At 41.7% G+C, this 26,431-nt stretch overlaps 1 protein-coding gene across 1 annotated transcript in view; it reads left to right on the top strand.

Annotated features, from left to right (window-relative positions):
* TRAPPC9 (trafficking protein particle complex subunit 9) overlaps positions 1 to 26,431 on the top strand; it is a 2,581,727-nt gene that overhangs the window by 425,874 nt on the left and 2,129,422 nt on the right. The window contains exon 10 of the mRNA XM_086966259.1: positions 18,732 to 18,858. Coding sequence (XP_086822385.1) covers positions 18,732 to 18,858 — 127 coding nt within the window. The remainder of the gene's footprint in view (positions 1 to 18,731; positions 18,859 to 26,431) is intronic.

Here is a 26,431-nt window from a genome sequence, read left to right as displayed (position 1 = left end):
TCTCTCTCTCTCTCTCTCTCTCTCTCTCTCTCTCTCTCTCTCTCTCTCTCTCTCTCTCTCTCTCTCTCTCTCTCTCTCTCTCTCTCATTGAAGTAACAAGATTGGATACAAAGAGAGAGAAGGTGCATCCTCATAAACGTCTAAAAAATCATAATAAATAGGATGATAAATATTGCTGACCTTTAAAACAGTTAGTTTGCCTACTACTTCTCAAAGCATATAAGAATTCTAATGCTATAATATTTTGCATCTTATCTTAACCAATTCTTAAATCTGATTATTCGGGTTGACTTTCATTATTGCATCACCAAGGAGCATGCTCTTTTAAAATGTTTGTGACCCAGTAAATGTAAGGACAAATCAAACAGAATATTATAGGGGTCTGATCTGATATTCAGATTCAAGTTGCAACTAATACAATTATGTAATTCATCCCATAAAAGAGTCGGATTTGGACAAGTCCCAATCATGTGCAACAAGCCACCAATCACACGATTTAGACATCTGAAAGTGATGAGCTGTTAAAATGCAACCTATTCAGAAGCGCATTCATCTTTAGTGGTAATGTATATGTCAATAGTGTAGTAATTTCTATGTCGATAATTAAAAGCACAGAAAGAGTCACTGGAAAAAGGGGATATTTCAGACCATATTTTGTATGTAATCTTGACCTTCTGCTCATTATGCTATCTATCTAAATGTTGAATGAAGACCAATTACCCATCCCTTTTCTGGGTGTATGATTTAATGTTTTAACAATATCAGAGTAGTTTCTACGATATGAAAATGAGGTTTTAGGCTAGATGTAAGCTGAAAAAAAGGAACCCAGTACCAGGTTTGATTCTTGCAACTTGGCGGTTTAAATTTGTGTACGTAGATCAATAGTAAATTATTTGATCATTAAATTGATTATAGAATTGTCATTACCAGTAGAGCATGCAATGCCATTATACTGATATAGAATGTTTTCTTATATATAAAGGGGAGGGTCAATCCACCAAATTGTTTAGGGATCTGTATCTTGGATCATTTTAATAATATATATAAAAAATAGGAAGGATTGACATTTTGAATAACACAATCGTTGCCTAGCTACATAAAAGGAAGGGATTGCCATTGTTCAAGCATGCTTTTAATTTGGCTGAATGTTAGAAGATAGTTTGATTTAAATAAATCGATATAATCTGGGGAAATATGAATGCCAAGATATCAAAGTGATGGGGATAGTATTTCTTACCTATACAGACAGGTAAACAATCTGCAGAAGAATTAAATAATAGTGTCTCTGTTTTGCCATAGTTTACTCTATAGTCCCCAATTGTAGTGAATTCTTTAATTTGATCTAAAGTGTTAGAGATGTTATGTTTATCAGCCTTGTGATTATGAAACATATCAACAGCGTATCATGTTAACTTGGTAATTTGAGGGGCAGGAGGTTGTAACCCCTCATCTGCCCGAATGTTGATTGCCAAAGGTTCTATGAAAGGAGTTCAAGTTCAAGTTCGGGCATTTATATAGCGCACTACTCACCCAGAGGGTCTCAAGGCGCTTGGGGAAGGGGTTCATTATTTATCGAATAGCCAGGTTTTGAGTTCTTTTCTGAAGGAGATGTGGTTTTGAGTAAGGTGGAGGTGAGTGTGGAGTGAGTTCCAGGTCTTGGCAGCAAGGAAGGAGAAGGATCTGCCACCCATGGTGGATTTTCGGATGCGCGGGACTGCGGCGAGGGCTTGATTGGACAATCTTAGTTGGCGGGTGGGTTTGTAGAAGGACAGTCGAGTGTTGAGGCATTCGGGTCCTAGATTGTAGAGGGCCTTGTGTGCGTGGGTGAGAAGGCGGAATGTAATTCTTTTGTTGACGGGAAGCCAGTGGAGGTCTTTTAGGTGTCTGGTGATGTGATCTTGGCGAGGGATGTCTAATATGAGTCTCGCTGATGCGTTTTGAATGCGTTGGAGTTTTTTCTGTAATTTTGCTGTGATTCCGGCGTATAGTGTGTTACCGTAATCCAGTCGACTCGTGACCAGTGCGTGGGTGACAGTCTTTCTTGTCTCGAGGGGGATCCAGCGGAAGATCTTTTTGAGAATGCGAAGTACGTTGAAGCAGGAGGATGAGACTGCGTTGACTTGTCTGGACATCGAGAGAGAGGAGTCTAGGATGAAGCCAAGGTTACGTGCATGGTCTGTGGGTGTGGGTGCTGTGCCCAGAGCGGAAGGCCACCAAGAGTCGTCCCAGGCCCAGGGGGAAGATCCTAGGATGAGCACCTCCGTTTTGTCTGAGTTGAGTTTTAGGCGGCTATGTTTCATCCATTCGGCTACTTCTTTCATGCCTTCGTGAAGATTGGTTTTTTGCGGTGTTAGGGTCTTTGGTGAGGGAAAGGATTAACTGGGAGTCGTCGGCGTAAGAGATGATGTTAAGGTTGTGTTGACGCGCGATGGAGGCGAGTGGACTCATGTAAACGTTGAAGAGGGTGGGACTGAGTGAAGATCCTTGTGGTACGCCACAGATGACTTCAGTGGCCTCTGAGTTGAATGGGGGAAGTCAGACTCTTTGAGTTCTCCCAGCGAGGAATGAGATGATCCAGTCCAAGGCTTTTCCTTCTAAGCCGATGTTGCTGAGGCATTGTATAAGGGTGCTGTGGCAGACTGTGTCGAAAGCGGCGGAGAGGTCGAGTAGAATGAGGGCCACTGTTTCTCCGTTGTCCAGTAGTGTTCGGATGTCGTCAGTCGCTGCAATGAGGGCGGTTTCGGTGCTGTGTTTGGCTCGGAACCCGGATTGAGATGGATCGAGGGAGTTGTTGGATTCAAGGAAGGCGGCGAGCTGGCTGTTGATGGCTTTCTCAATGACTTTGGCCGGGAATGGGAGGAGGGATATGGGTCGGTAGTTTTTAAGTTCAGAGGGGTCTGCTGTGGGTTTCTTCAGAAGGGCGCTGAGTTCGGTGTGTTTCCAGCTTTCTGGAAAGGTGGCAGAGTTGAACGAGCAGTTGATGACATCACGGAGATGGGGTGCGATGATGGAGTCAGCTTTGTTGAAGATGTGGTGGGGGCAGGGGTCGGTTGGCGAGCCAGAGTGGATTGAGTTCATTAGGCGGATGGTGTCTTCAGTGGTGATTGGGTTCCAGGCGCTAAGGTTGTTAGTTGGCGGAGTAGGATCTGAGGGGGGTGGGGAGGGTTGATCGCTGGGAGTATTCTCGAAGCTGTTGTGGATGTCGGCAATTTTGTTGTAGAAGAAGGAGGATAACGCATCGCAGAGGTCTTGGGAGGGAGTGATGTTGTTAGATGCTGCGGTGGGGTTGGTGAATTCTTTGACGATGTTGAAAAGTTCCTTGCTGTTGTGAGTGTTGTTGTCGAGACGATCCTTGAATGCTGATTTCTTGGCGGATCGAATCAGTTGGTGGTGTTTGCGGGTGGCTGCCTTGAGGGTGGCCATGTTGTCGGTGGTTGGATTTTTTCTCCATGTATTCTCCAGGGTGCGGCATAGCTTCTTGGATTTTTTAAGGTCATCATTGAACCAGGGAGCCTTTTTGCTGTCTGACTTGATCTGGTGCTTTTTCAGGGGTGCTAATTCGTCAGCACTGAGCAAATAGCACAAGGGACATAGGGCATCTCTGGTGGGTTCCCTGTTAAATTAACTTTCCCTGCCTGTTTATAATTAATTGCTATAATAGCATTGGGTTGGTTGTATACTTTTTTTTTCCACAATTAACTCAAAATGAGGTGGAAAAACCGTATTTATGAAGAATCTCGAAGAAGGTCGGTCACTTAATGAAAAAGAAAGACTTCTCAGTGTCCATCATTTTAGCAGCAGCTTTGTGTGGTTTATGGAATATGAAATCGATGGCTGGACTAAGATAGCAGTATTAGACACAATTTGCTTTTCAAGAAGAAAGACGTTCCGATTTGAATGGATTAATAATTTGGCAGCTTCCATGATTTGATTTGCGAGGATTTTTGGCTAAAATATTATCATCATCATCAAGTCAACTTTATTTCGGTTTGTTAATGAACCATAAAAGTACATAACAGTTAAAAAAAAAACAATACATTTACAACTCATCCAATGCATTGTAGATCTCAATTAGCATATTTACAGTAATCGGTTGTCGTGCGGTTATATGACATTAAAGACATAACAATAAGATACAAAAACTAAGAAATTTCCTTTAAAACAGATAAAAAACTGATTATTACTAGGACAGAGCCATCCACCCACATAAGCGGTTTGCTACACATGGATCAGTCTTCGTCTAGTTAACCACATCGAGAACAAGAATTTGGAAATAGCAGTAACTATCAATGCATCAGTATCAGTTTTTAAAATTCTAAAATAGTCTATATAGTTCCTCAGTCCTAGGTTAACACATAACTGTATAATCCATTTTTTCCTGCTGGCAGAATAAGCAGGACAAAACAAAATTACATGGATTAGAGATTCATTCGGGTCATCACAACCTGGACAAGGACGAGCTAAACCCAATTTCCATTTATCAGAATAGGAATAGAGGGGTAATGTGCCATATCTGAATTGTAGAAACAATTTTTTTGCTAAGACAGGTTCTATAGCATCTAACTCTTTCTCAAAACTGTAAACACTCTTAAAGTGCAAGAAACTGTCGGTGAGACTAGATGGCCTGGCTGTTCGAAAGACCTCTTCAAGGTTATGATGTTTTATAGACTCAGCCAGGGTTCTCTTTGAGATAGATTTGCATGTGTCCTCCGGGTTAGACCAGAGATTCTCCATGCCTATCTTGGACGCATGCCCCCTTATAAAAGATAACCACTTTATCCTCCCCACACCCGGGCGAGCCATGACTATTTTTAGTTCTTCTCTATAACACTCAAGCTCCGAGACACTCCACAGTCTACGCCAGTAAAGAAGCGGGCGTGAGGCAATTACTTCTGAAATTGGCCTCAGATTTGTATCCAGCCTTAGTGGGACTAGGGGGGTGTTAGTGGGTAAGGAGAGCAGTTGTCTAAGGAATTTGTTCTCTGTTATACTAATCTCATTCGCTGGACAATGGCCCCAGAGTTCTGCCCCATAAAGGGTAGAAGATCTGGATTGTACCTTGTATATTTCCAGCGGTACACTGACCAGCTTGTGAACACAAGATTTCTGCACTTTAAGGATACCCCCCATGGACTGAGAGAGGGTCAGATTAGCCTTAGTCATTTGGGTTTCCCAACTCATTCTATCATTTAATGTCAGTCCTAGATAGGTAAAATGATTTACCCTTTCCAGGGCTCGTCCATCCATAGTTGGACAAGGGCAATTAGTTGTAATGCCATTAAACACCATGTACTTAGTTTTATCTATGTTTACTACCAGATTCCTGTCCCTACAGAATTTGGTAAATTGATCTAACACCCGCTGCATCCCCATAGGTGTTTTTGAGAGTAGCAGGGTGTCGTCTGCAAACATCAATGCAGGAAATTTACCACCAGCTAAATTAGGAGCATCACTGTTTTGGACACTAGTTAAGTCATCAACAAGGCCATTTAAAAAGAGGGAAAATAACGTAGGGGCCAGTACACATCCCTGCCTAACTCCCTTCTCAATGGGAAAATCTCTTGTTAGCTGGCCATTTTTGCCATAGCGAACTTTTGCATAGGTGCCGTCGTGGAGTCTTTTAAATTGAAGACATAGATAGGGTGGTACCCCCATTGTTGTTAATATGCTCCAAAGTTGATTTCTGTCCACCATATCAAATGCGGATTTTAAGTCCACAAATGTCAGGTAGAGGCTCCCCCCTTCCATCACCACATGCTTCCAGTAAAGAACCTGGAGCCGTAGTAGTTGGTCAATGGTCGAGGTTTTGGCACGGAACCCTGCTTGCAAGTGGGAGAGGATGTTATTCTCACTAATCCAATCTTGCAAGCGTTGCAAAAGCAGTTTGGCATAGATTTTTTGGGTAACGTCAATTAGACTAATTGGTCTATAATTTGACGGGGCCAGCGGAGAACCCTTTTTATAAATCGGAATTATTTCGGCCCCCAGCCATGTGCTAGGAAGCTCTTGGCCGCCAAGAATGGCATTAAATATGACGGTCAAGTAGGGAACCCAGATCTTCGGCTCATCTCTAAAAAGATCACCAGGGATCTTATCCAGCCCAGGGGCCTTATTACTTTTTAACCCTTGAACTGCAAGGGTCACTTCCGACATAGTAAAGTAAAATATTATATTTAATACAGGTTCATGAGGCTAAAAGGTGTATGTGATCTGAAACCATCATGTTGCTTACATTTTTGTTTAAGAAACTGACAACTATTGCATCAAAGGAGGATTGCAAAATAGCCCCATCGAACAGGACGTCAGTGAATAATTTTTTAAAGCATGCTGGCTAGTTCTAAAAAGAAAAGTCTATTGAATTTAGAGGGTATACTGTCATTTCTGAATACTTTGCCATTTGCTATTCTGTCCAGAGTGAGTTTTAGTGCTCCCTGAGAGGTGGGTTGGATTAACTCTGATGTTAGTTTCTGAAGATAATTTGGAAATCTGAACATGATCTAAGTATCTTTTTACCTGAATTGTCTGGGATGAAATCTGCCTTAAAATAGTCCAGATGATAGGGATGCAATTTCTTTCTAATATTTTGTTCTTGTTAATTTCACAATTACAGTGTCTAAAGACTCTAATGTTTCCTTGATTCATTTTTGGCTTGCTCTTACCTTCGCCATCCTAGCTTCCATTTTACCCACGTGTTCATTTTCTTCATATGATCGCTGCCCAGTAGTGTGCAATTGTTTACTAATTGCTTAGTGAAGAAGAAGTTTTTGAGTTTTACTCTGTCTTTCCACAAATTATTTTCACTTTTGGGCACCCCTGTGTGTAGCATTTGAGAAGCATCTTTCTAATATGTTTTGCAGGTGTTGAATTTTTTAACATTTCGTAATGATCATTTTCATGATATACAATGTAATTCACGATCACAGAGCATCTTCAAATGCATCCCAAACAATGGATAGCCTTGCTGTACTAGAATCAACCAAAACAACTCCTTAATGAAACCATATCCATTCCTGATCCTGTAATAAATGGTTCCGAATATCCTTACTGCCAATAGGAGGTCAGTGTCTAATCAGCTGTATTTCAATGTGGATAATGGAGTCATTAGAAAAACAATTTGCTATAGTTTTGTTTCTTTTCTGCTACATTGATGAGAAACCGGAAAGAAATCAGTTTGAGCAACCAAATTAAAAAGTTTCAAATTACACACATATTGTTTAGAAATAGGGTTGTCTTTCTCAGGAGATGTGATAGCCCGTATTTTGTCTGCAAAATTATATGAATTTTGTTGTTTTGGGTTTGAGGTGGTTTGGTCTGTTCTGGGTAAATTCTAATTGATGTCCTGTAAATAATTGAAATAGCCTTCCTTTATCAGATGGCCAGAAAAGATAGCATGTTTTGTAAACTGATTTTATTGAATTTTCTGCTCTATGATTAGTAAAATCAGTACAGAGAAGGACATCTTGCGATAATCAGTACATCGGTGAGAGCACTGATAATATAACGATGAGACAGAACTAAAACGTTACAAAATAATAGCAAGCCTGCTTACATGTTAAGTGCCACAATAGAGAGATGTGTGAGTGTCAGTGTCCGGGTGTGCTCGCCAATAGGTCCTTCGTCTCTAGCAATCAGTGGCAGCACGGCAGGCGGGGGCCATGTGGTGGGGACCACCAGAAAGGGTGGGAACTTAGTAATGAGGTGGTATGGTGCATAAGCCATGCTAGGGCGGTCTGGTGTCATCCTTTGAATCAGTTTTAAATGTCTGAGGAAAGCCATGTCACTCAGCAGCGGTGGGACGCCTACGAAGTCCCCGCACCTCCTCTAGGCGAGAGGACATGGACTCCATCTCCATCCATCAGACTATTGTGTCCTGCGACTGAGGGGTCCCAGGTAGAGACCCGGCCTTCCATTTAATTGTAATTGTATGCGTTGCCAGGAGGAAGGCCAGATGGAGAAACTGTTTACCATCCTGCCAGATTTCCCGCACCTTTAGAGTCTTAGTATGCAGCTCTCCTTGGCCAGAAGGTTACATTAATGCAACATATAATTGTTGTAGAGCTGCAAATTTGTCTTCATAAGGACCATAATACAAAACTAATGATTAGAGTAGGTGTTTTAGTAATAAGCTGTTCTTATCGTGACAGATCATCCTCTCTGATCAGTAAATTGTAATCTTTCACTGGAAAACTATAGCTGAAAGAAACTAGCTTCCTCTCTGTGAGCTGCATTAGTGGATGACAAAAATATGTGTGGTATCCAATCCCGAAGCCATTCTTTATCCAGGCTATTTTAGAAATGAGTTTCCTGAACAAAGGCAAAATCAGGATTGTACTCCTCTAACAAACGCATTACTGAAGACCTGGCTCTTCAGCTGGCCCTGACTCTAGCTGGGCCTATGCATCTACTGTTTTAGCGGAAGGATACCCTCCCAGGGGAGCTGTGCCCTATACGAAACCACATAACATAATTGCTGTAAACTTAAACGATTATTTTACATGTGAGCATTGCATGAAATTATTGTAATTGTTGAGATAGAGAAGTGAAGAGACTTGATAATGTGATCTTACTATTAAGCTTTAATCATATATTGAAAACCAGGCAACCAGTTCCCTTGCTTATCCTTAGTGCTCCCTACCAACCCTCCAACACATCTCTGTAGAGGGCATTACACCACCTACCCCACCTATGCTGTCTCTCTTAGCCCATACCTGAGCTCACCCAGTGAGGCGTGGAGGAGGCTTCACTCCCCTTCCCCCCTCCACCCCCCCCCCCAATAAAAAACATTGCTTAATATGTTGGCTGGCATACAGATAGCCATTGAGTGGGAGCCATTCTGTGGAAGAAAATATATATTTTGCATTGCCTCAGGGGGAACAAGTAGACTTTTTTTTTATTTGTGCAGACTCTTTCAGTATGTTCTTTGATGTTCCTTAACAATCTCTCAGCCTCTTAGATTTCATCAAGAATGATGACTTGACCATGCCACAGGACAAAGATTTTGGGCTGATGAGCAACTTCATCTGGAAACCTTATAGTCTTAATTCTTGAATAGTGGCTTGCATATCCTTGCTTGGTTGAGCGGTTTCATAGGACATATCCAGGAAAACCCAGACCACATTGCCTTCAGTGGATCTGAAACATTTAGCAGTTAATTCTTTGGAAAACATTAATTCTATAGGCCAATAGCCAAAACTGCACATGGTGGAGATCCAACTTTTGGATTGTAAAGAGGAACTCGGGAAGCTCAAGAGATAGTGAGATCCATATCTGCTACTTCAATTGATTTGAAGGTGTTATCTTTGATGAATTTCCCTAGATAGTGCTGCATAGGAATCTTGCCCTCTACAACTTTGGGTATGCCAACAAGTTGTAGATTTAGTCTCCTGCATCTGGTTTCCAAGTCCTATTTTTTTTAAATGTATTTATTTATTTTATTTCCTATTAATTTACAAATTGTCATTCCAGATTGCTCAGTTGGACCATGTTTAATTTATCTCCTGTATATCAAATCCTAAGTGCTTACCACTAGGCACGGAATTGCTATCAAACCAAACACTTAATGCGTGGCAGGAAGCGGGGGTTACGCAGATGGGAGACCTGTTTGCAGATGGCCAGGTTATGTCGTTCGAGGACTTCGGGAGACTCATCGCACGCCAGGGGGCACATTCCTCTTGCATGCTCGGGTGCGCGGGTACATAGCCAAAACATGGGCGCCCACAGGTGAGGAACCCCCCACTAACCCACTATTGACGATGCAGTACCTTATGGGAACGGGCAGTCATTTGACTAAATGGATCACAAGCGGGATAAGAACCGGGAGGGCGGTCTCATTACAGCCCCTAAGAACTAAATGGGAGGAAGATGTGGGCAGGCCGTTCAGAGATAAAGAATGGGAACGTATTCTCAAATTCCCCCAAAAAGTTTCCAGGAACCCTAAATTTAAATTCATACAACTCATGATTTTACACAGGGCATACCTATCGCCACACCGTTTACACGTAATGTTCCCTAACACACCTGATAGTTGCCCCCGTTGCAGTATAGCGAATGCGCGCTTGATACACATGTTATGGAATGTCCGAAACTGGGGTATTACTGAACCACGGTGCATGACACCCTAATTAAACTGGCACCTTCCAAGCCATTTGCCACACTAGCTTACTCTATACTAGGGCTTGGACCTACAGAGCGTAAAAAAAGTGTCGCCACCCGATTCACAGACCTGGCCTTACTACTAGCAAAACGCACAATCACCATATGTTGGAAGTCAGCTAGACCGCCAAACCCGGAAGTGTGGAGGGCAGAGGTGATACGCTGGGGAAGTGCGGAGGGTGAGGCACTACAACGTGAGGAGCGTAGGGGCCTCAGGAAGAACTTATCCTCCCTAGAATGGAATACTACACTTCGGGCTTTTGAGGCTGATGGGTTCCCTGAATCAGACTCTGAACTATCAGTTGCGTAGAAGCTGTAAGGCAAGAATAGAGTGGACGTGACCCCCTAGTTGACCAATGCTGATACGTACCTCGGCAGACCCTGGCAGGTCTAGGTGCACAGGCAGAACCTAATAGACTTATCATGAGATACACCGTCCTCATGTGTTGCGTGATGCATTAAAACAGGTGATGCCATCGTGCTAGTTGTAGCCATGTAATATGTTTTTTCAATGTACCTAACTGAGTGCTGGGTGAGGGTGGGGGGAGTTTAGTTTATGTATGGTTGGGCTATATGACAAAATCCAAATGAAAATGGTAAATGATGATGTGATAATTGACATGGATATGTGTACGTACAAATATGCTTGAAACATGATTATGCCTAAATACGATGTAACGTCCACATTGATACTGATAATAAAAAGAATTTGAAAAAAAAAACAAAAAAACAAATCCTAAGTGCTAAATATTCCAGTCGCGGATTTAATTGTGTTAGATGATCTTTTATGCTGTGGACCTCTTCATTATTTCCAATTTGAACTTAGCTATATTTTTGGACACTGTGAAAAATGTGTTCAAGTTTCTTCAAGATCCTGGATAATTTACTTTCGGTTTCAGTCGGTTGCACAGCATTGCACTTTCCTTTGTTTTTTTCTACCTCAGCCTGATTTCTCATTTCACAAATCTGTTTAGACAAGGCTATAGGGGAATCTGATCCTGTATCCTCACCAAATCCGAACTTCAAGACTACACTGTCTGAGGATAACTCCATAGATCCTATTGAATTTGATCTTTTGGGACTGGCCTTTGATGAAGAGGAGCATATTCTCCATTTGAATACATATTTGATGCTTGCTCTTTTAGGATTTGATAGCTGTTTGATAGCTAGTGAATTTTATGAGGCTCTACTTTTCTGCTTATGAGTTAATACTCTTGACTGGCCAAGTTGCAAAGAGATTAACTGTTTAAATGTTTCCCTTTTCAGTTTGTACTTTGCAGAGTTAGTCTTCTTTGGTATAGAGTTTAAAGGTCTAGCTTGAGTAGTCCTTGACGTGTTCAAGCCCACAAATTGAACAGGTTCAAGGCTATGTGATGAACTGTTCTCATCAGTGTCCCCGCGGTCCCCCTATTGGCTGGTCCGAGCATCAGGTTTGCGAGGTGCAGGTTTTCAGCTAGGTAAGGGAGAGTCCTGCGGATGAGCAATTGAATCATGATTTATCTTGCCAATGCTCTGAGACTCTTATTCTTGAATTAACTCAGAAAGTTGTTCCTCTATTTATTTCAATCGGATTGGACTTAATTGGATTAAGAATTAAGAGTTTTTGAATTTTTATTGAATCGGATGTTACTTGGATCACTTGTCTTTTTTTAAGCTCTGGGCAGTAAATAATGGATACATCTCATCACTGACCTCAACTTGAGTCCGCAAAGCTGTTTCATTGAGCTCTTTAGTCTTTAACAAGTCCTGCTTCTGACAGAGGCCCCTTCCTGTACTTTTACATAAAAATCTACTTTTAGTTTTATTAATTCCCCTACAAACCAGTTCTCAAAGAGAGAACTTTATTTTTAATCAGGCATTATCGGTTGTGACAAACAACTCCTTCCCTCTCTCCCCTTCCCTGTCTACATAAGGCTGTCTTCTGAAAGGATCTTTGAAGTTACATTTGCTATATTTTATTTTCAAACTTTTTGTAGTTCCAATCATTCCAATCGTTTAACTGGAAACAATATTTCCCAGCTGATTGCTTTGCATGAAACTTCCGCGGCAGATGGATCCAATTTTTCCATGATGGCGCATACCAGAGCCACTTCCTCTCCCTCATTGGAGCAGTAGTCCAGAAAGATAGCTATAGTGTGAGGCACGCTGTCCATTCTGGGCACTAGGACAGCAAGTGAACCACGTGCCATTAGTTGAGCTGAAGTACTTGCGCTCATGGCCCCAGTATGAACTATTTTCACTGTTTGGCTTGAAAAAAGTGATAGGAGGTACCCCTCGTGAAATCAGAGCTGTAACAAGCAAACCTGCTCAGTGTCTGTGCACGGAGCTGGCATGCTTAACACGTGCCACTGGAGGGGTAGAGCCCGCATCTCCTTGACCTCGGCCGCAGCAAGGTAGGAAATACAGCTTTCCAGCGTGGAGTCTGTCATCAGTCACCAGGGACAGTGTGCTGGAGAGTGGGTTACCAGTTGAGGTGGATGATACTTACTCAAGCTGCAACCACAAGCTCTATCAGGCTGAAACAAAAAGCCAAACCCCAAATTAACTTGTGCTGAATCCTCTGGAAAAAAATCCAATTGGTAGGACCGGAGATATGCAATTTCAAAGATTTCAGTAAATAAAGCTTCTAAAAGCACAAAGCTCCACAGGAAGCTATCTTGTCGTGCAAGACCGGGTGGCAGACACCAGTTCAGGTCGACTGCGATGGAGCACGGGCCTGAAACAAGGACTAGGTTAGTCCAACTGAATGAGTTCCCTTCATATGTCCAACTGTAAAGAGTTCCAATCACGGTGTAAAGCCACGCAAGGAGCAGGAAGAGCATTGTAAATAGCTGATGATGTAGCACAAGGAGCAGGCCCTGCGTCCCGTACGGTCATTGCTGTAGCGCGAAGATCTTGTCGGACGTCGCATATGGTTGTTGTTGGAACTTTGCTTTGGAGGTATTCGCCGGCTCTTCTTCCCATCTGGGACTGATTTGCACTATGTAAAACTAAAAATAAATATGCTTTTCTTTTTTATCACGCTGATCCTTGTTTGTTTTAATGTTCCAATGAAGATGACTTAGACATAAGTGCTTAATAAGTGTAATAAATAGGAAGTAATGGTAGGACTGTAAGCCTGTGGGAGGGAAAAAAATTGGGGTCTACATTTTGAACAAGCATTTTCTTTCCCCTAGACTGCTGCTGTTAAGGACAAAGGGCTGGTGCTACCCTGCGTGTGTGGGGTTAGACAGTGAGGGGAATAGACAAATGTTTTTTGTACTATATAATTAACATATTTACTTGATGCCAGAAATATCTAATGCAACTATTATGTAATAAATGAATGCATGGAAAAGAAAATACAGGTTTGGGAAGCTTGTGATCGCTTAACCCCTTGCATGCTGCCGCGATTCCGCGCCTGTGTGGCATAATCGCGAGTGGGCGGGTTTATGACGGCCCCCAGCCGTCATCAGCACACAAGCGCCGTAGTGCATGACGGATGGGGGCCGTCATCAGCATACAAGGGGTTAAGGGAGCTTGTTGCAAGCTCCTTGTGATTCTTCAATTTTGACTGTTAACAAGTGAATTTCGATTCTTTTTCAGAAATTGTTATAAAAGTATAAAGAGTGTTTCTCTAAACTTTGCTTCCATTTGGTAATCTGGGGAATTTACAATAATGTTGGTGCAGAGATCAGCAACCCGAAGCTGTGTATCTTAGACGATTGCAAATCTACATTTGATGGCTTGAGCAACTATGTGGAGAGGAGCGATGATTTGTAGTGGCTTATCTGTGGAAATAAAAGCAGTGGCATAGAGTGAAAGGATGTTTAGGTGCTCCATTAAACACCAGACTTTGAAGAAAAGAGATACCAAGGCAAAGTGGTTTGAGAGCAGGTTTCTAGATCTCCTTGCTTCAGATGCCATCTATGCTAGGTAAGATGCTTTGAATTTTGGGAATGCTGTATCCAGATAAAATCCTGGGCCATCCCGGCTGGTGGATTTAAAGAGCAGTCAAAGGAAGACACAACCTTGTGTGCAAGTCCTTAAAGAGGTGAGTGGGAATTTAAGAAAGGTGGCCGGATGGCCGAGCTGCTGCAGTAATAAACTAATTCAAAGAAGGGACAGGAGACTGAGGTTACCCGTACATCCTAAAAGTGTGCAGTGGTAATATCAAGAAAGGTTTTCTTCACAGTGAAGGATACAGAAGTGGTGGTTCCATCCAAATCTTTATTCCTAATTGGATAAAATCACTCAGTCTTAGGGAAGGGAAGAGGTATAAGAAACATCTTCTACCATTACTGTCTCACAAGTTTAAGCATTGTCAGAATTAGACGATTTGCTACAATCATTTGATTGACATGCTTGTCAGTTCATTTGTGAATTTGCAAAGACAAGTGCTTCAGTTGATGGAAAAGACCTGTTGCCAAATGCTCACTGGACCGGTGTACAAGCTCAAAAGGAAACTCGGCAGACCCCGCTGGAGCTGTCCTAATTGGGTCTTATAGCTCAGCCCTTTGCTGGGTGAAATTAATGGGACCTAAAACTGACCCAGCCACTCAAAAAGGAAGAAAGGATCCAAGAAAATCACATTCATGGATCAACTTCAGAGTCTGTTCTAGTTGCGCTATCAGCAGTTCTTAATTTAGAAGAAAATTGTCCCTCTCTCCTTTCCCTGAGCCTCATTGATTTCAAACAAGTTGTAGTGTAGTTCCTATATTCCCAATAGGCTCTGCGCATTGGAATAATATATTCAGCAGTGTAGACGTAGGACTGAGGTCGACTAGGTCTCTGCTGACTATATTAGACTTAAGGTTTGCCAGCTAGCTCAGAGGTCACTAGAAACTTTCTCGAATAAACGAGGAGGAGTTTAACCTCCCTGGATAGACAAGAAGGGATTAGCTTCCGACAACCATATAACATGACAACTTTGCTCCCTCAGAATAAGAGTGTATCTCTAGAGTCGTGTGAAAACAATAGACAGCTATTTCACTCAGTCAAATGTGCGTACTTAGTTTCACCAGAGTGCAGAGAAAAGAGAGATGGGCGTTTTCAATAAAAAGGTATAATTTATTGAGCAGTCTTCTTTCTCATGCAAGAGAAATGAATTGTCATAATTGCAATACTTAATGTAAAGTAAAGTGCGTACAGTAAAAAGAGTATTATGATATAATACTGTAAAAGCATTGATATGGTTTCTTAGTCATAAGATACTTTAAAATGGATAAAATATATACATACATATATACATTGACTAACTGGTGCTTCTAAATACGCCTACCACGGTGTACCTGACCTAAGCCTAATATGTGGGAAGGAGTAAGTAAGTAGCAGTTTAAGTTAAGTTGGTTTTGCCAAGAATATGACTCAAGAATTCTCTTTAAGGATTTAGTCTGCTCCGTACCTGGGTAATAGAATGCAGGTGTCTGGTATCTCTCTTTCAGGACTCGATATCCCAGCAGCCCGCGAAGGCGGCTGAGAACACCGGAGCTGGATTTCTCGGCAGGAGAAAAGACAGCGTCTCTCTCAGTGCGTCAAAGAGGAGGGGCAGCGTCCGTGGGCTCTCGCATCAGCTGGGCTCTCGGGCAAGTAGATAGCTGCTCGGCTCCAAAACCACCACCGTGTGTTTGCTTAAGGCAACGTTGGTATATTTATACCTGAAAGGTGCCGAGTTTGACGTAAGGTTTGGACATAAGACGTCAATAAAGATGTCACTAAGACCTGACTGTTCCTTTAGTGTTCGCAGGAGTTTAATGACAAATCAAAACAAAAGCAAGTGGGGATTTCCCAGGTTGCTGGAGGTTTGGTGTGTTGAAAGAACTCGTTGTGCTTTCTAGGAATCCAAGGAAGTGGCTTCTGCCGTGCTTTGGACTGCAAGGGCTATTTACTTAAATATGGATCTGATTCTTATGCCATTATAGGGATATTATGGATTATAGCCGTACAAGGGCATAAAATAGCAATATTGATTCGGGATCCTAGATAAAAGACAATAAAGTTCCTAGAGGCATCTTCAATGGAGACGTCTAGGACCATTTGAATGCCTGCACTTATTCCAGGAAGTCCCGTATTCCAAGAGTACAAGTGCCGCATACGCTGCCTAATGCAAGTAGACATCAACATTAGAAACTTTTAAAGATAGCTCAAAATTGTAAATCTTGATGTTTTGTTAGGAATCCAAGAAAACCAAATTATTAAAATCTTGCAGCATGCAGTGGGGAGAGGTTCCACCGTAGGAAGGTAAGAGGTCAAGGTAGTGTTTAGGTCACACCTTATTAATTACTAAGAATACTGTTTTGACAGGAAAATAACCAGAAACATTAAAGAAAGGTTGAAAAAGAGAAAACTAATCAACAAACATAGCATGCTTGTTACAAAGTTGCATCTACGTTATTGAGTAGCAACAGTTAGTCTGAAAATGCTTCTTAGAGACAAAAATTGGCTGAGAAAATGGTGTTAAGGAGCTGTAGTCTTGGAATTTTGAAACAAGAAACAAATGATTTGATTACCCTTAAACAATCTAACAACTCTTGGGGAAAATTTTAAGACCCTTGCGTGAAGCAAATTATTTCTCTAGACACTCGTCTTCAATCGAGGGTGACATACTTTTATTTTCTAATAAAGTACAGCATAAGCCTTCACTAATGGCATCTTATCTGAGTGGTAGTTTTTTTTCTTATAGAGGTAGAGGTAGCTAAGGAATAGTTTTCCAAATTCAAAGACATCAACAATCTGAGATCTTGGTTGAAGAGCTAGGCCCTTCATTGCACATTGGAAGGGAGGGCGGCTGAACATGGGTGTGCCAAGGCAATCCTTGAGCAGGGCTTTATTTGACAGTAGTGCAGCCTCCAGATTGCTATATGTGGGACATTCCAGGAAAATGGTGCAGTTCGGGGGCTTGGGGTAAATATGTTTTCCAGAGATTCCAGAGTGCAGCATGAAAATGATTTGTTTCTTTTTGGGGATAGAGTTTTCCATATCTAGCTGAATCTTGGTTAATAGTGCCCAGAGACATCCAGTAATGGAGAGTTCCCTAGTATTTCATGGATCCTGGTCGTGAACCCCAGGACGTCAGACATTCTGACTTGAAAACACACTGGGCTTCTGCTGGCTCAGTATGTATTTGCATGTATTGTTGAACAAGAGAATTTCAGATGTATAGATCACGGGCTGCAGCATATGAATATTTAAGCCTTGTGGCTAGAGTTATGATGATGCGTTCTGCTGACTAGCTATATGGTAACGCAGACATAACAAACAGAAAATGATTCTACATTACATATTCATGTTTCCTGGGTGGGTCAGGTATCCGGTTAGACAGGCATGGGAAAGGCATGAAAGAGTGGACTGTCTGCTGAACAGATCCTCCTATTGGAGGAAGTCAACTTTGAATGCTATCATAGATGCGGTGAAGGGGGTGGACTCGTTATGCTAGATCTACGTTCCAGAAGAGAGATCCGAGTAAGTTAATAGAACTGAATTGGTATGAGTGCTCTTTGAGGCTTGCATGATCGTATGTATCAGGAAAAAGTTTTGTAAAAACTTAAAAGCGAAGTAGCATTGACTGCCTTGAAGATCAGTAGAAAAAAGTGTAGCTAGACAGTTGCTGTGGTGCTGCTAGGCAGAGGTCATTATGTGTCTAGGGCAATTGAATACAATGTGTGTCATGAAATTAATTATTATTATGAAGGGCGTAAAGAGGGGGGTACTGTAGGAAACGACTAGCAAACTACAAAGTTTGTGTACTTTATTCACTACCGGTTTGTTAAAGGATTTGGCATCTGAAAGGAGATTTGAAATCAGATTTTTCGGATGTTGAGTAACTGTATCCTTCTGTTGGCTTCTGTGTTGGTGGTGAATATGGACGACTCCGGTCACATCCTAGACCTGAAAATGATACTAAGATCCTTGGTACGTGGAAAGGGAAAGAGCGTGAGGGTGGAACAGAAACAATGGGAGAGAATGAAGATGGGAGGATAAGATTGTTTATTGGCCTCTTTTTGGGGTTGATCGGAAAAAGTTGAAGAAAATTAAATATGTAACAGCACATTAAAGAAATGACTGGAAAACTAATGACTTGTGTAGATTTCTGGGCCCGCTCATTGGGATCTCTGGGGATTCCCAAAAATGCTGAGAGGCAGGTATTTTATTGCCAGAAACCTACACTCGGTAGATATGCACCCTTGTTTTCGTAATCAGGATTTTACCGAGTGATAGGGTGGGGGAGAATAAATTACTCCCTCTCCCCAACACATCCAGCTCACAGTTCAGCACAGGCTGATTGACGATCATGAGTCAAGTAGTGGAGGTTCTTTTTTTGGGGGGTAGGAGGGAAGAATTATTATGGTGTTCTCATTTGTTGTTTAGTTATTGGTTGAGCCCTTTAATGGAAAGCACATGTGCTTGTTGAGATTGAGTTCAAATAAAAAATTTAAAAGCGACTTTTTTTCTATTACTTTCCCATCTGTTCAATTAGCCCAAATGTCTTTTGGATGCTTCTGTATGTAACATATTGATTTCCAAGTAAGTCACCCTATTTTTGTACAGCTCACAGAATTGTGCTCTTTGTTAATTTTTTCTTTATTTCCATTTTGCTTTAGAAAAGAAAGATGTGACTCAAAGTTTGGAAAGTTATACGTCAAAATGTCCTGGTACCATGGAGGTTATCACACTTCCCGATGGATTAACTTTACCTCCTGTTCCATTTACTAAATTGCCTATTGTAAGGTAAGCTTTTCACCGCAGCCATCCCTAAGTATATTACTGTTCAAAGCCAACATTTATCTTATTCTGTGGAGGATTATCTGTAGATCTGCTACCTCTACTTTTTAGGACTATTGCGCTAGATTTTACTTAAGAAATCCTTAGGCCCTCTTGATAATGCAGCAACACATGTAGAATGCTAAAGTCAACCTACTCACGTGAGTAAATGTGAGCCAACACGGTTCCTTCGTTGGCCACAGTCCACACGCTGCCTATCAAAGAATTAGTCCAGTTAATTTGTGTGGATTATATATGGAGCTGGCCACTCCATTGGCTCCTTGAAGTATTTCATAATTTGCGATGATGTCCCCTCCTAAGTGGGAATGTGCATTTTCCTTCATAGCAGAACTGAGGAACTCTGTCCTCTTGACAGTTAAAAGCTGTTGTAACCTAGCTCTGCTCCAAGATTCCTACCAGTGGGTTATCACTTCAAGCTTCGCAAGTAATCTTTTAAATCCAAGAGGCCAATCTAAAAAATGCATGCATTTCAAATCCCTTGTGTCTAATAATGGTCAAATTAAGAAATAGCATCTTCTTAAGGTGTTCTCAAAGTTGTTTTGCTATTTGAACTTGGCGATTTGACCTCTGCTGCGGTTTTAGGCCTCCTGAATGGGGCTCAGGCCCTTGATGTCTTATTTAATATTAAATTCAGTACCCTTCTTGATGAATAATGTCAGCATACGACAGACCTGACATTGACTGGCCAAATGGCTGACACTGGGAACGGTGAGCTAAAAAGTAACTGTCCGCTCGAAAGGGTTACTTACCATCTTTATATATATATATATATATATATATATATATAAACTTACCTTGAAGAAATCTGGAGCGTTGCTGTGGTCTGTTCCTACGTTGTGTGTCCGGCGGCCAGTGCCGGCAGGTGGGAGTTCGAACGGATAACTTTTGGGCCGTTGACGGCCGTTGCCGCCTTTACAGACCCTCCCTTCGTTTCAGGGCTGCTGTGCTATGCGGTCGAACGCGGAAGCGAAACAACAATTGACCCGGAAGGAGTGATTGAGCATGCAGCCCCCCGCTTTGGTTTCACGTTTAATCCATCGCTGGTAATACCGGAGGTTCTTGGCCGGCGTTTCGGAGGAGTCGGAGGACGACGAAGAAGTGCCACAGTGACCTTGAGGGTAAGCCAGCGTTTGGCATTCACTGTGAACTTTCTGAATACCAATTTAGCGGGAGAAGGGATTTCAACGCCTTTTACAGTGACTCTGACTAAGCTCTGTGACAATACATAGAACTTAGCTGTGGTAGTAGTTTTGTGTTCCGACATAATGTCAAACCCAGCAGAGGCTTTACGGAACCGGGAAGCATTGGCAGATGCCATGTTTGTTAATTTACCGGCACCCAAAACTAACAACAACATGGCGAAACCAGGAAATGTGGCTCTGGATTTAAAAAGTAAATTAAAAAAACTGGAGAAATTGTTACGAACTGAGACCACCAAATGGTGGGAAAAACGCTCTCTGGAAAAATACAAAGAGGTGGGTCGAGTGCCAAGGGGTTTAAGGGTTCTCATAGTGCCATCTTTCGAGAACCCAAACCCTCTTATGTTGCAAGAATGGGCCACAGGAAATCTTGACGCCTCTATGAACATGGTGTGCCTTTTGATTAAATATGCGGAAATTGACCGTAATGAAGTTTTGAAGGAAATTGATGAACTGAATAAAGATTTGGACAAGGAGGTGAACCAAGATTTCATTAAAAAATACAGAAATGAAATTGATATTAGACTTGTGAAGCATCAAGAAACCATCAGCATGAGAAAACAATTCAAATTTGCGCGCGATAAAACAGATTATGAGACCGGGAGAATTTTTACGTTTGCGCGTAAATTTGACAATGCTGAGCGACAAGCCATGATACCTAAAAATGTAGATCTCTCAATCGACGGTAATTTTGCTGTGGAACCAACAGAAAATGAGTTAAGTTCAGCCACAAGTAGCTGCGAATCTGATGATGGAGCAGCTGGAATATCTAATTCAGGAGCAGTACCCACGAAGTATACACCCTCTGAAGAGCTGGGCTTTCTCGTAGAGGACAGATTCAAGACATTGCGACCGCTAACACGACAACAGCGGAAATTAAACGAAGATCAATCAACAAAAAACGCAGTGCAAGGAGGAAACTCAGGAGGCAGAGGCTACGTAAAGAGAGGCAGAGGGAAGGGGAAGAAAACATGGTAACTAACCTGGTGACTCCCACTACACATCCAACTGAATATGAAAATCAGAATGCGAAGATGAATAAGGGGCGCCGGCTAGTACAAATACCATGTGTGCTGACAACAACACGGTAATCAACCTTTCGGATACCACGCTTTCAATTGCTGAGATGCAGCTCCTTTCTTTGGGGCTCTCCTATTGCCCAAAAAATTCCTTCAATTATGTCCAAACACGTGTGGATGTTTTTAAGTTTATCCGGAAATTAAAATTGAGGAAACATTTCAAATTATCTAATGCTCAAGTCCGGGCAACTGACATCATTGACAATTCTCAGCCCTCTAATGTGTTTCAAATTAAAGATACTAAAGCTCTTAGAGTTGCACATGAACTAGCACGTGATGAGGATTTTGCAACTGGTACCACTCAAGAAATCCTATCGAATATGGGAATTTCAATGAATCGTCCATGTACAACGCAGTTCAAGCCATCCTCAACTTTCTGTCCTATAATGCCTAAAGACAAAATCGATGCATTTTGTGACATTGTGGTTTGAGGATTTAAAAGGTTTGCAGTATTCAATCTCATGTAGAACTAAAAGAATCAGATATATGGGAAAACAGTATAACAATCTGATTAAGAAGCAACTCTAACCTGATAATAAACAAAGCAGACAAGGGAGGCAATACAGTCATTTGGCCCCGAAAACTGAATTTAGAGGAGGCAGCTAAACATCTCAATGATTCCACGTGTTATAGACTGAGTAGCTTCAATGACATCAGAAATCTTAAGGACATGGTTCATAAAGAGCTAAATCAATGGAAACGTGAAAGCTTGTTGAGTAAAGATGAACATGCATTTTTGAAAAACGATTTCCCTGTTACACCCTACTTTTATTTGATCCCTAAGATCCACAAGCAAGTTCAACTGGTCCCTGGGCGTTCTATCATCTCGGCCCAGGGTAGCTTATTGCAATCCATCTCCAGATATGTGGATCACTTCTTGCATGAATTTGTGGAAGCTTTACCTTCCTACATTAGGGATACTGGGCACTCTCTCTAAAATTAATGGAGTTGAGTGGGTTAAGGGATCTGTATTGATAGCACTAGATATCAACTCCCTGTATACTAGTATCTCTCATGCAGATGGATTGAAGGCTGTTAAATTTTATTTGGGAAAACGGAACATCAGGTATAGTCAACATACCACTATGTTACTCAGAATGCTAGAGATATGTTTGAACAACAATTATTTCCTGTTCAACAAAGAGATTTTCCAACAATTGAGGGGTGTGGCTATGGGGGCATGTTTCTCCCCCACCTACGCATGTTTACATGTGGGGTGGTGGGAGGAACATGTCCTCATGGATATCATCGCTAGCTTATTCCCTGATTGTATTTCGCACTATTGGCGTTTCATTGATGATATTTGCATGATCTGGAATGGGTCGATGGAAACTGCAATGGAATTTGTGAATAGAATCAATGACAATACTCTGAATTTAAAATTTACCTCCCAGATAAGTAGTCTGAAAATCCAATTCCTAGATGTAGAAATCTACATTCTTGAGGATACAGTACAGACGCGCCTCCATAGAAAAGTTACTGCTGAAAATGCCATATTACACGCCAGCAGCTCACATCCTCACCACCTCATTAGATGTATCCTGTATGGGGAATTCTTGAGGATGCGGAGGATATGCAGTTCTAAGAGGGATTTGGAGCAGTGTCAGAATGAGGCTTTCACTAGATTTTTAAACCGAGGCTATCAGCCCCTACTACTGCAAGAAGCTAGAAACAGGGCTAATGAATTGAATAGAGAAGAGTACCTAGCCGCCATTTCCATCGACTCTCCACAATCCAATATTGTGTGTGAAGAAAGAAACTCCAGTAATGATATCAGTTTAATTACCACATTCAATGGTGAGGAGAAGAAAGTGAGAGGGATACTAAAGAAACATTCGCCATTACTTAAAACGGACATCAGTTTAGCTTCTTTGATTCCAGATGAACCCTCTATTGTATTCAAACGGGCCCCCTCAATGAGGGATGCCCTTGTTAGATCTAGCCCAGAGGTGATTCAGAAAACCAATTGGTTATCAGATAAGTGCGGCTTCTTCAAATGCATCTCGTGCAGAGCATGCAAGTTTGGGATAAACACCAGCAAATTCCATTCTGCTTTTGATCCCAAACCCATTAAAATAAGAAACCACTTTACCCGCCGTACTGATTATGCGGTTTATGTGCTCCAATGTACTTGTGGACTCAAGTACGTTGGAAGCACTAAACTCCAGGCCTTTAACCGTATCCTACAGCACCCCAGAGCCATTGTAAATTCCGATGCAAATTATCCGGTGGCTCGCCATTTTGAATTAATCCATAACAAGAACCTAAATGGCCTGAAATATTATATCATAGATGCGGTACCTAAAAACATCAGGGGAGGAAATAGGGAGAAAACCCTCAGACAATTGGAGAGTAAGTATATCTTACTGTTAGACACTAGGATCCCAAACGGGATGAACACAGGAGAGGATCTTCATTGCTTTTTATGAACAGCTAATACACAGCATAGTATCTTGAATCTCCTGGTTGTAAATATTGAGGAACAGCAGGGTTTCTATTTTGTTCTAACAGATACACCGACGCGAAATAATTAACTTGTCGGTTGTACTCCAACAGTCTGTATTGTTGTAAGGTCGGTTACCCATCCATCAGCATCTATTTATGGGTTTAGGTGGCTACGATCTATGACCTTTGATCGTCCGTATAGTTGAGATATGGATTCAGCCACACCTCGAAGGGCAAATTTCTCTTACAAAAGTATATAATGAAAGAACTATGGCACTACGCCATAATGTTTTCTATGTGCACGTATTCTCCACTGTTTGGGTGCATATGTATCCGGTGTTTTGTCATGTAACCCTCCTAATAGGGGTTCACGTGCCATCCCCACTGCTTTCTGTACTTTGATATTTCCTGAATGTTTTTTTAGGAATTGCACTAGTTGTTTTGCACATTTGCACTTGTTCAAATAATCGATTTTAGCACTAGCACTTTTAGCAGATTGAGGTTATAGATCTACTATTGCATTCAGCACTTTATGGGAAGACGTGTTCTACAATTGTAATATATGTAAATATTGTCTCCGATATACCCTTAAGATATAAGAACTTTACACTGTGTATATAGATGAATTTTGTAATTTTAAACAAGTTCGTATAAATGTTCTATTTATTTTCGATTCGGAGTTATAATATGAGTATGTCTTCTATGTTTAATGTTGCTGACGTTGCACCAATCTGCATTTGCACCTTATTTAAACACAAGCATTGGTTCCTAATGTCATGTGATCAAGGCTACCTTGTTGTAGCCGAAACGCGTCATGCTGGTGACTGTGGAGCAATAAACTTACCTTGAAGAAATCTGGAGCGTTGCTGTGGTCTGTTCCTACGTTGTGTGTCTGGCGGCTAGTGCCGGCAGGTGGGAGTTCGAACGGATATATATATATATATATATATATATATATATATCCCGCTCTCTCGCCTTTACCACTTTATTACCATTTTTCACAGCCTGTAGTCATCGCCAGGGTGACTTAGACTGTTGAGTCTGCTGGTAGCTTATCCATGCACAGCACAAAGCAAAAGCTGAATTTTGAAATGAAATCTCCAAACGCCATATCAGAGTTACATTTTCAATTGGAACTGAGCACCATGATCAATGGGATGAAGAGATAAAGAACCCCCTAACTGATACGGAATGCTGTAATGTTTGCCTACCCCATGGAATGTACGAGCGATTCAAACTCACACAGTGGAAATATCCTCATAGGGTGTACGACATGCATTTAATTTATGTATAACGTATATCCACAGAAACCGAGCACATGCCCAGGTGTAGTTATGCATGAGAAAACTGGATATATGTTATCTAGAGTTGCCAGGTGGTGGCAGAGTATTGGGATGCAGTAGTGGAGAAGACATGTAGAACCAAGGGAGACGTAGTATAATGCTCACTGTGGCACCGGGAGAGGTTTGGCGCCGTGGCTAGGGCGACTGACTCCGGAATCTGGGGATCACGGTTCGATCCCCGGCAACGGCGGCAGATTAGCCCAGCAGCATGTGACTCTAGGCAATAGCTTGCTTAATCTTCCAGATGGCCCCTAGCACCTAGAGACCCTTACGGATGATTGTGCGCTTTACAAATGTGGATTATTATTATTATTACTATTTTGGAGCTGCATCCAAACCCCAAAAACTAACATTGCGGTATAGATTTATAGTGATGTATATACTTTTGGCTGAAAGGCGTATTTCTATATACAGGATACAGCCAACTGGCCCGAATTTTGAAAAATGGTAGGAAATGTTGGGAATGGGCAGTGATGGGGGAATGTCGAACTGCCATGGGGTGCCAAGTGAAAAGCTTGACGAAGATCTGAGTGGCAGAGCTCAGCTCCTCCAGGAGTTTTGGAGCAGATTAGGAACCGTTTAGACCCACCTCTCTAGACAAAATTAATAAATATAAAAGCCTGAACTGCTAAATCTTTGTTTTCTGCAGATTTGTACTGTGGTATTTTGATTCTTTCCACAAAATATGCTGTGACATATATACTGCTCGGCATGTACGTATATATTGTGTGATGTTCTATTGCATAAACACCAATAAAAACATTTCAGTTGTCATTATAGTGTTCAGAGAGGACAGATTTCTATACTTTATTTAGACATTGCAAACACATAAACACTTCTCTGGGGGTGAAGCCCTGTAATCTAGAAGCAATCCCTCCAGGTGGTGATTAACAAAGAGAAACCATTCTACAAGACATACCAAAGAGCTTGCAACACATCACCATAGGTATTGCTGGACTCACATGCTCAATTGCCTGCTCAAAGAATGAGAGTGGAATTCTTTCCTGTCTTCTCTTGGGAAGTAGGGAAGCTTCTATGAAGTTTCATGACCCATAAAACTGATGCCCAGGTATTCCTCTTCCCTGATGAAGAAATACAAGGAGCTTTCCCCTGACTTTTGCTATTGGGCTAAGACCTGTCCTTATGTTGGTGTTTGTAGTGTTCTGATTAATCTTCGAGACCACTGGAGGTTCTGGTCTGCTGCAGCGCCTGTACGCTGCTGTTTGGAGCCTATCTGCCGGATAGCCGTTCATTCTTTCAAACAGAGTAGTCTACAAATTAAAGAGGAGAGCTGTTGCAGTCCAGATCTATTCAGGAATGTTGCAGACTTATGAACTGCTTTTATGGGACTCAGTCCTGAACAGTCACTGGAAAATCTCACAGTAGTGCTGCTACTGCTGCGACCAAAGTAGGGCCTACATTTTGCAGAGAGCATCAGAGAACCTGTGTTGCT

Source organism: Lissotriton vulgaris, chromosome 4_1, assembly GCF_964263255.1.
Source record: "Lissotriton vulgaris chromosome 4_1, aLisVul1.2, whole genome shotgun sequence".
In the NCBI taxonomy this organism is placed as follows: Eukaryota; Metazoa; Chordata; class Amphibia; order Caudata; family Salamandridae; genus Lissotriton; species Lissotriton vulgaris.
The sequence above is the reverse complement of the archived record's forward strand: the minus strand, read 5'-3'. Positions and strand labels throughout refer to the sequence as shown.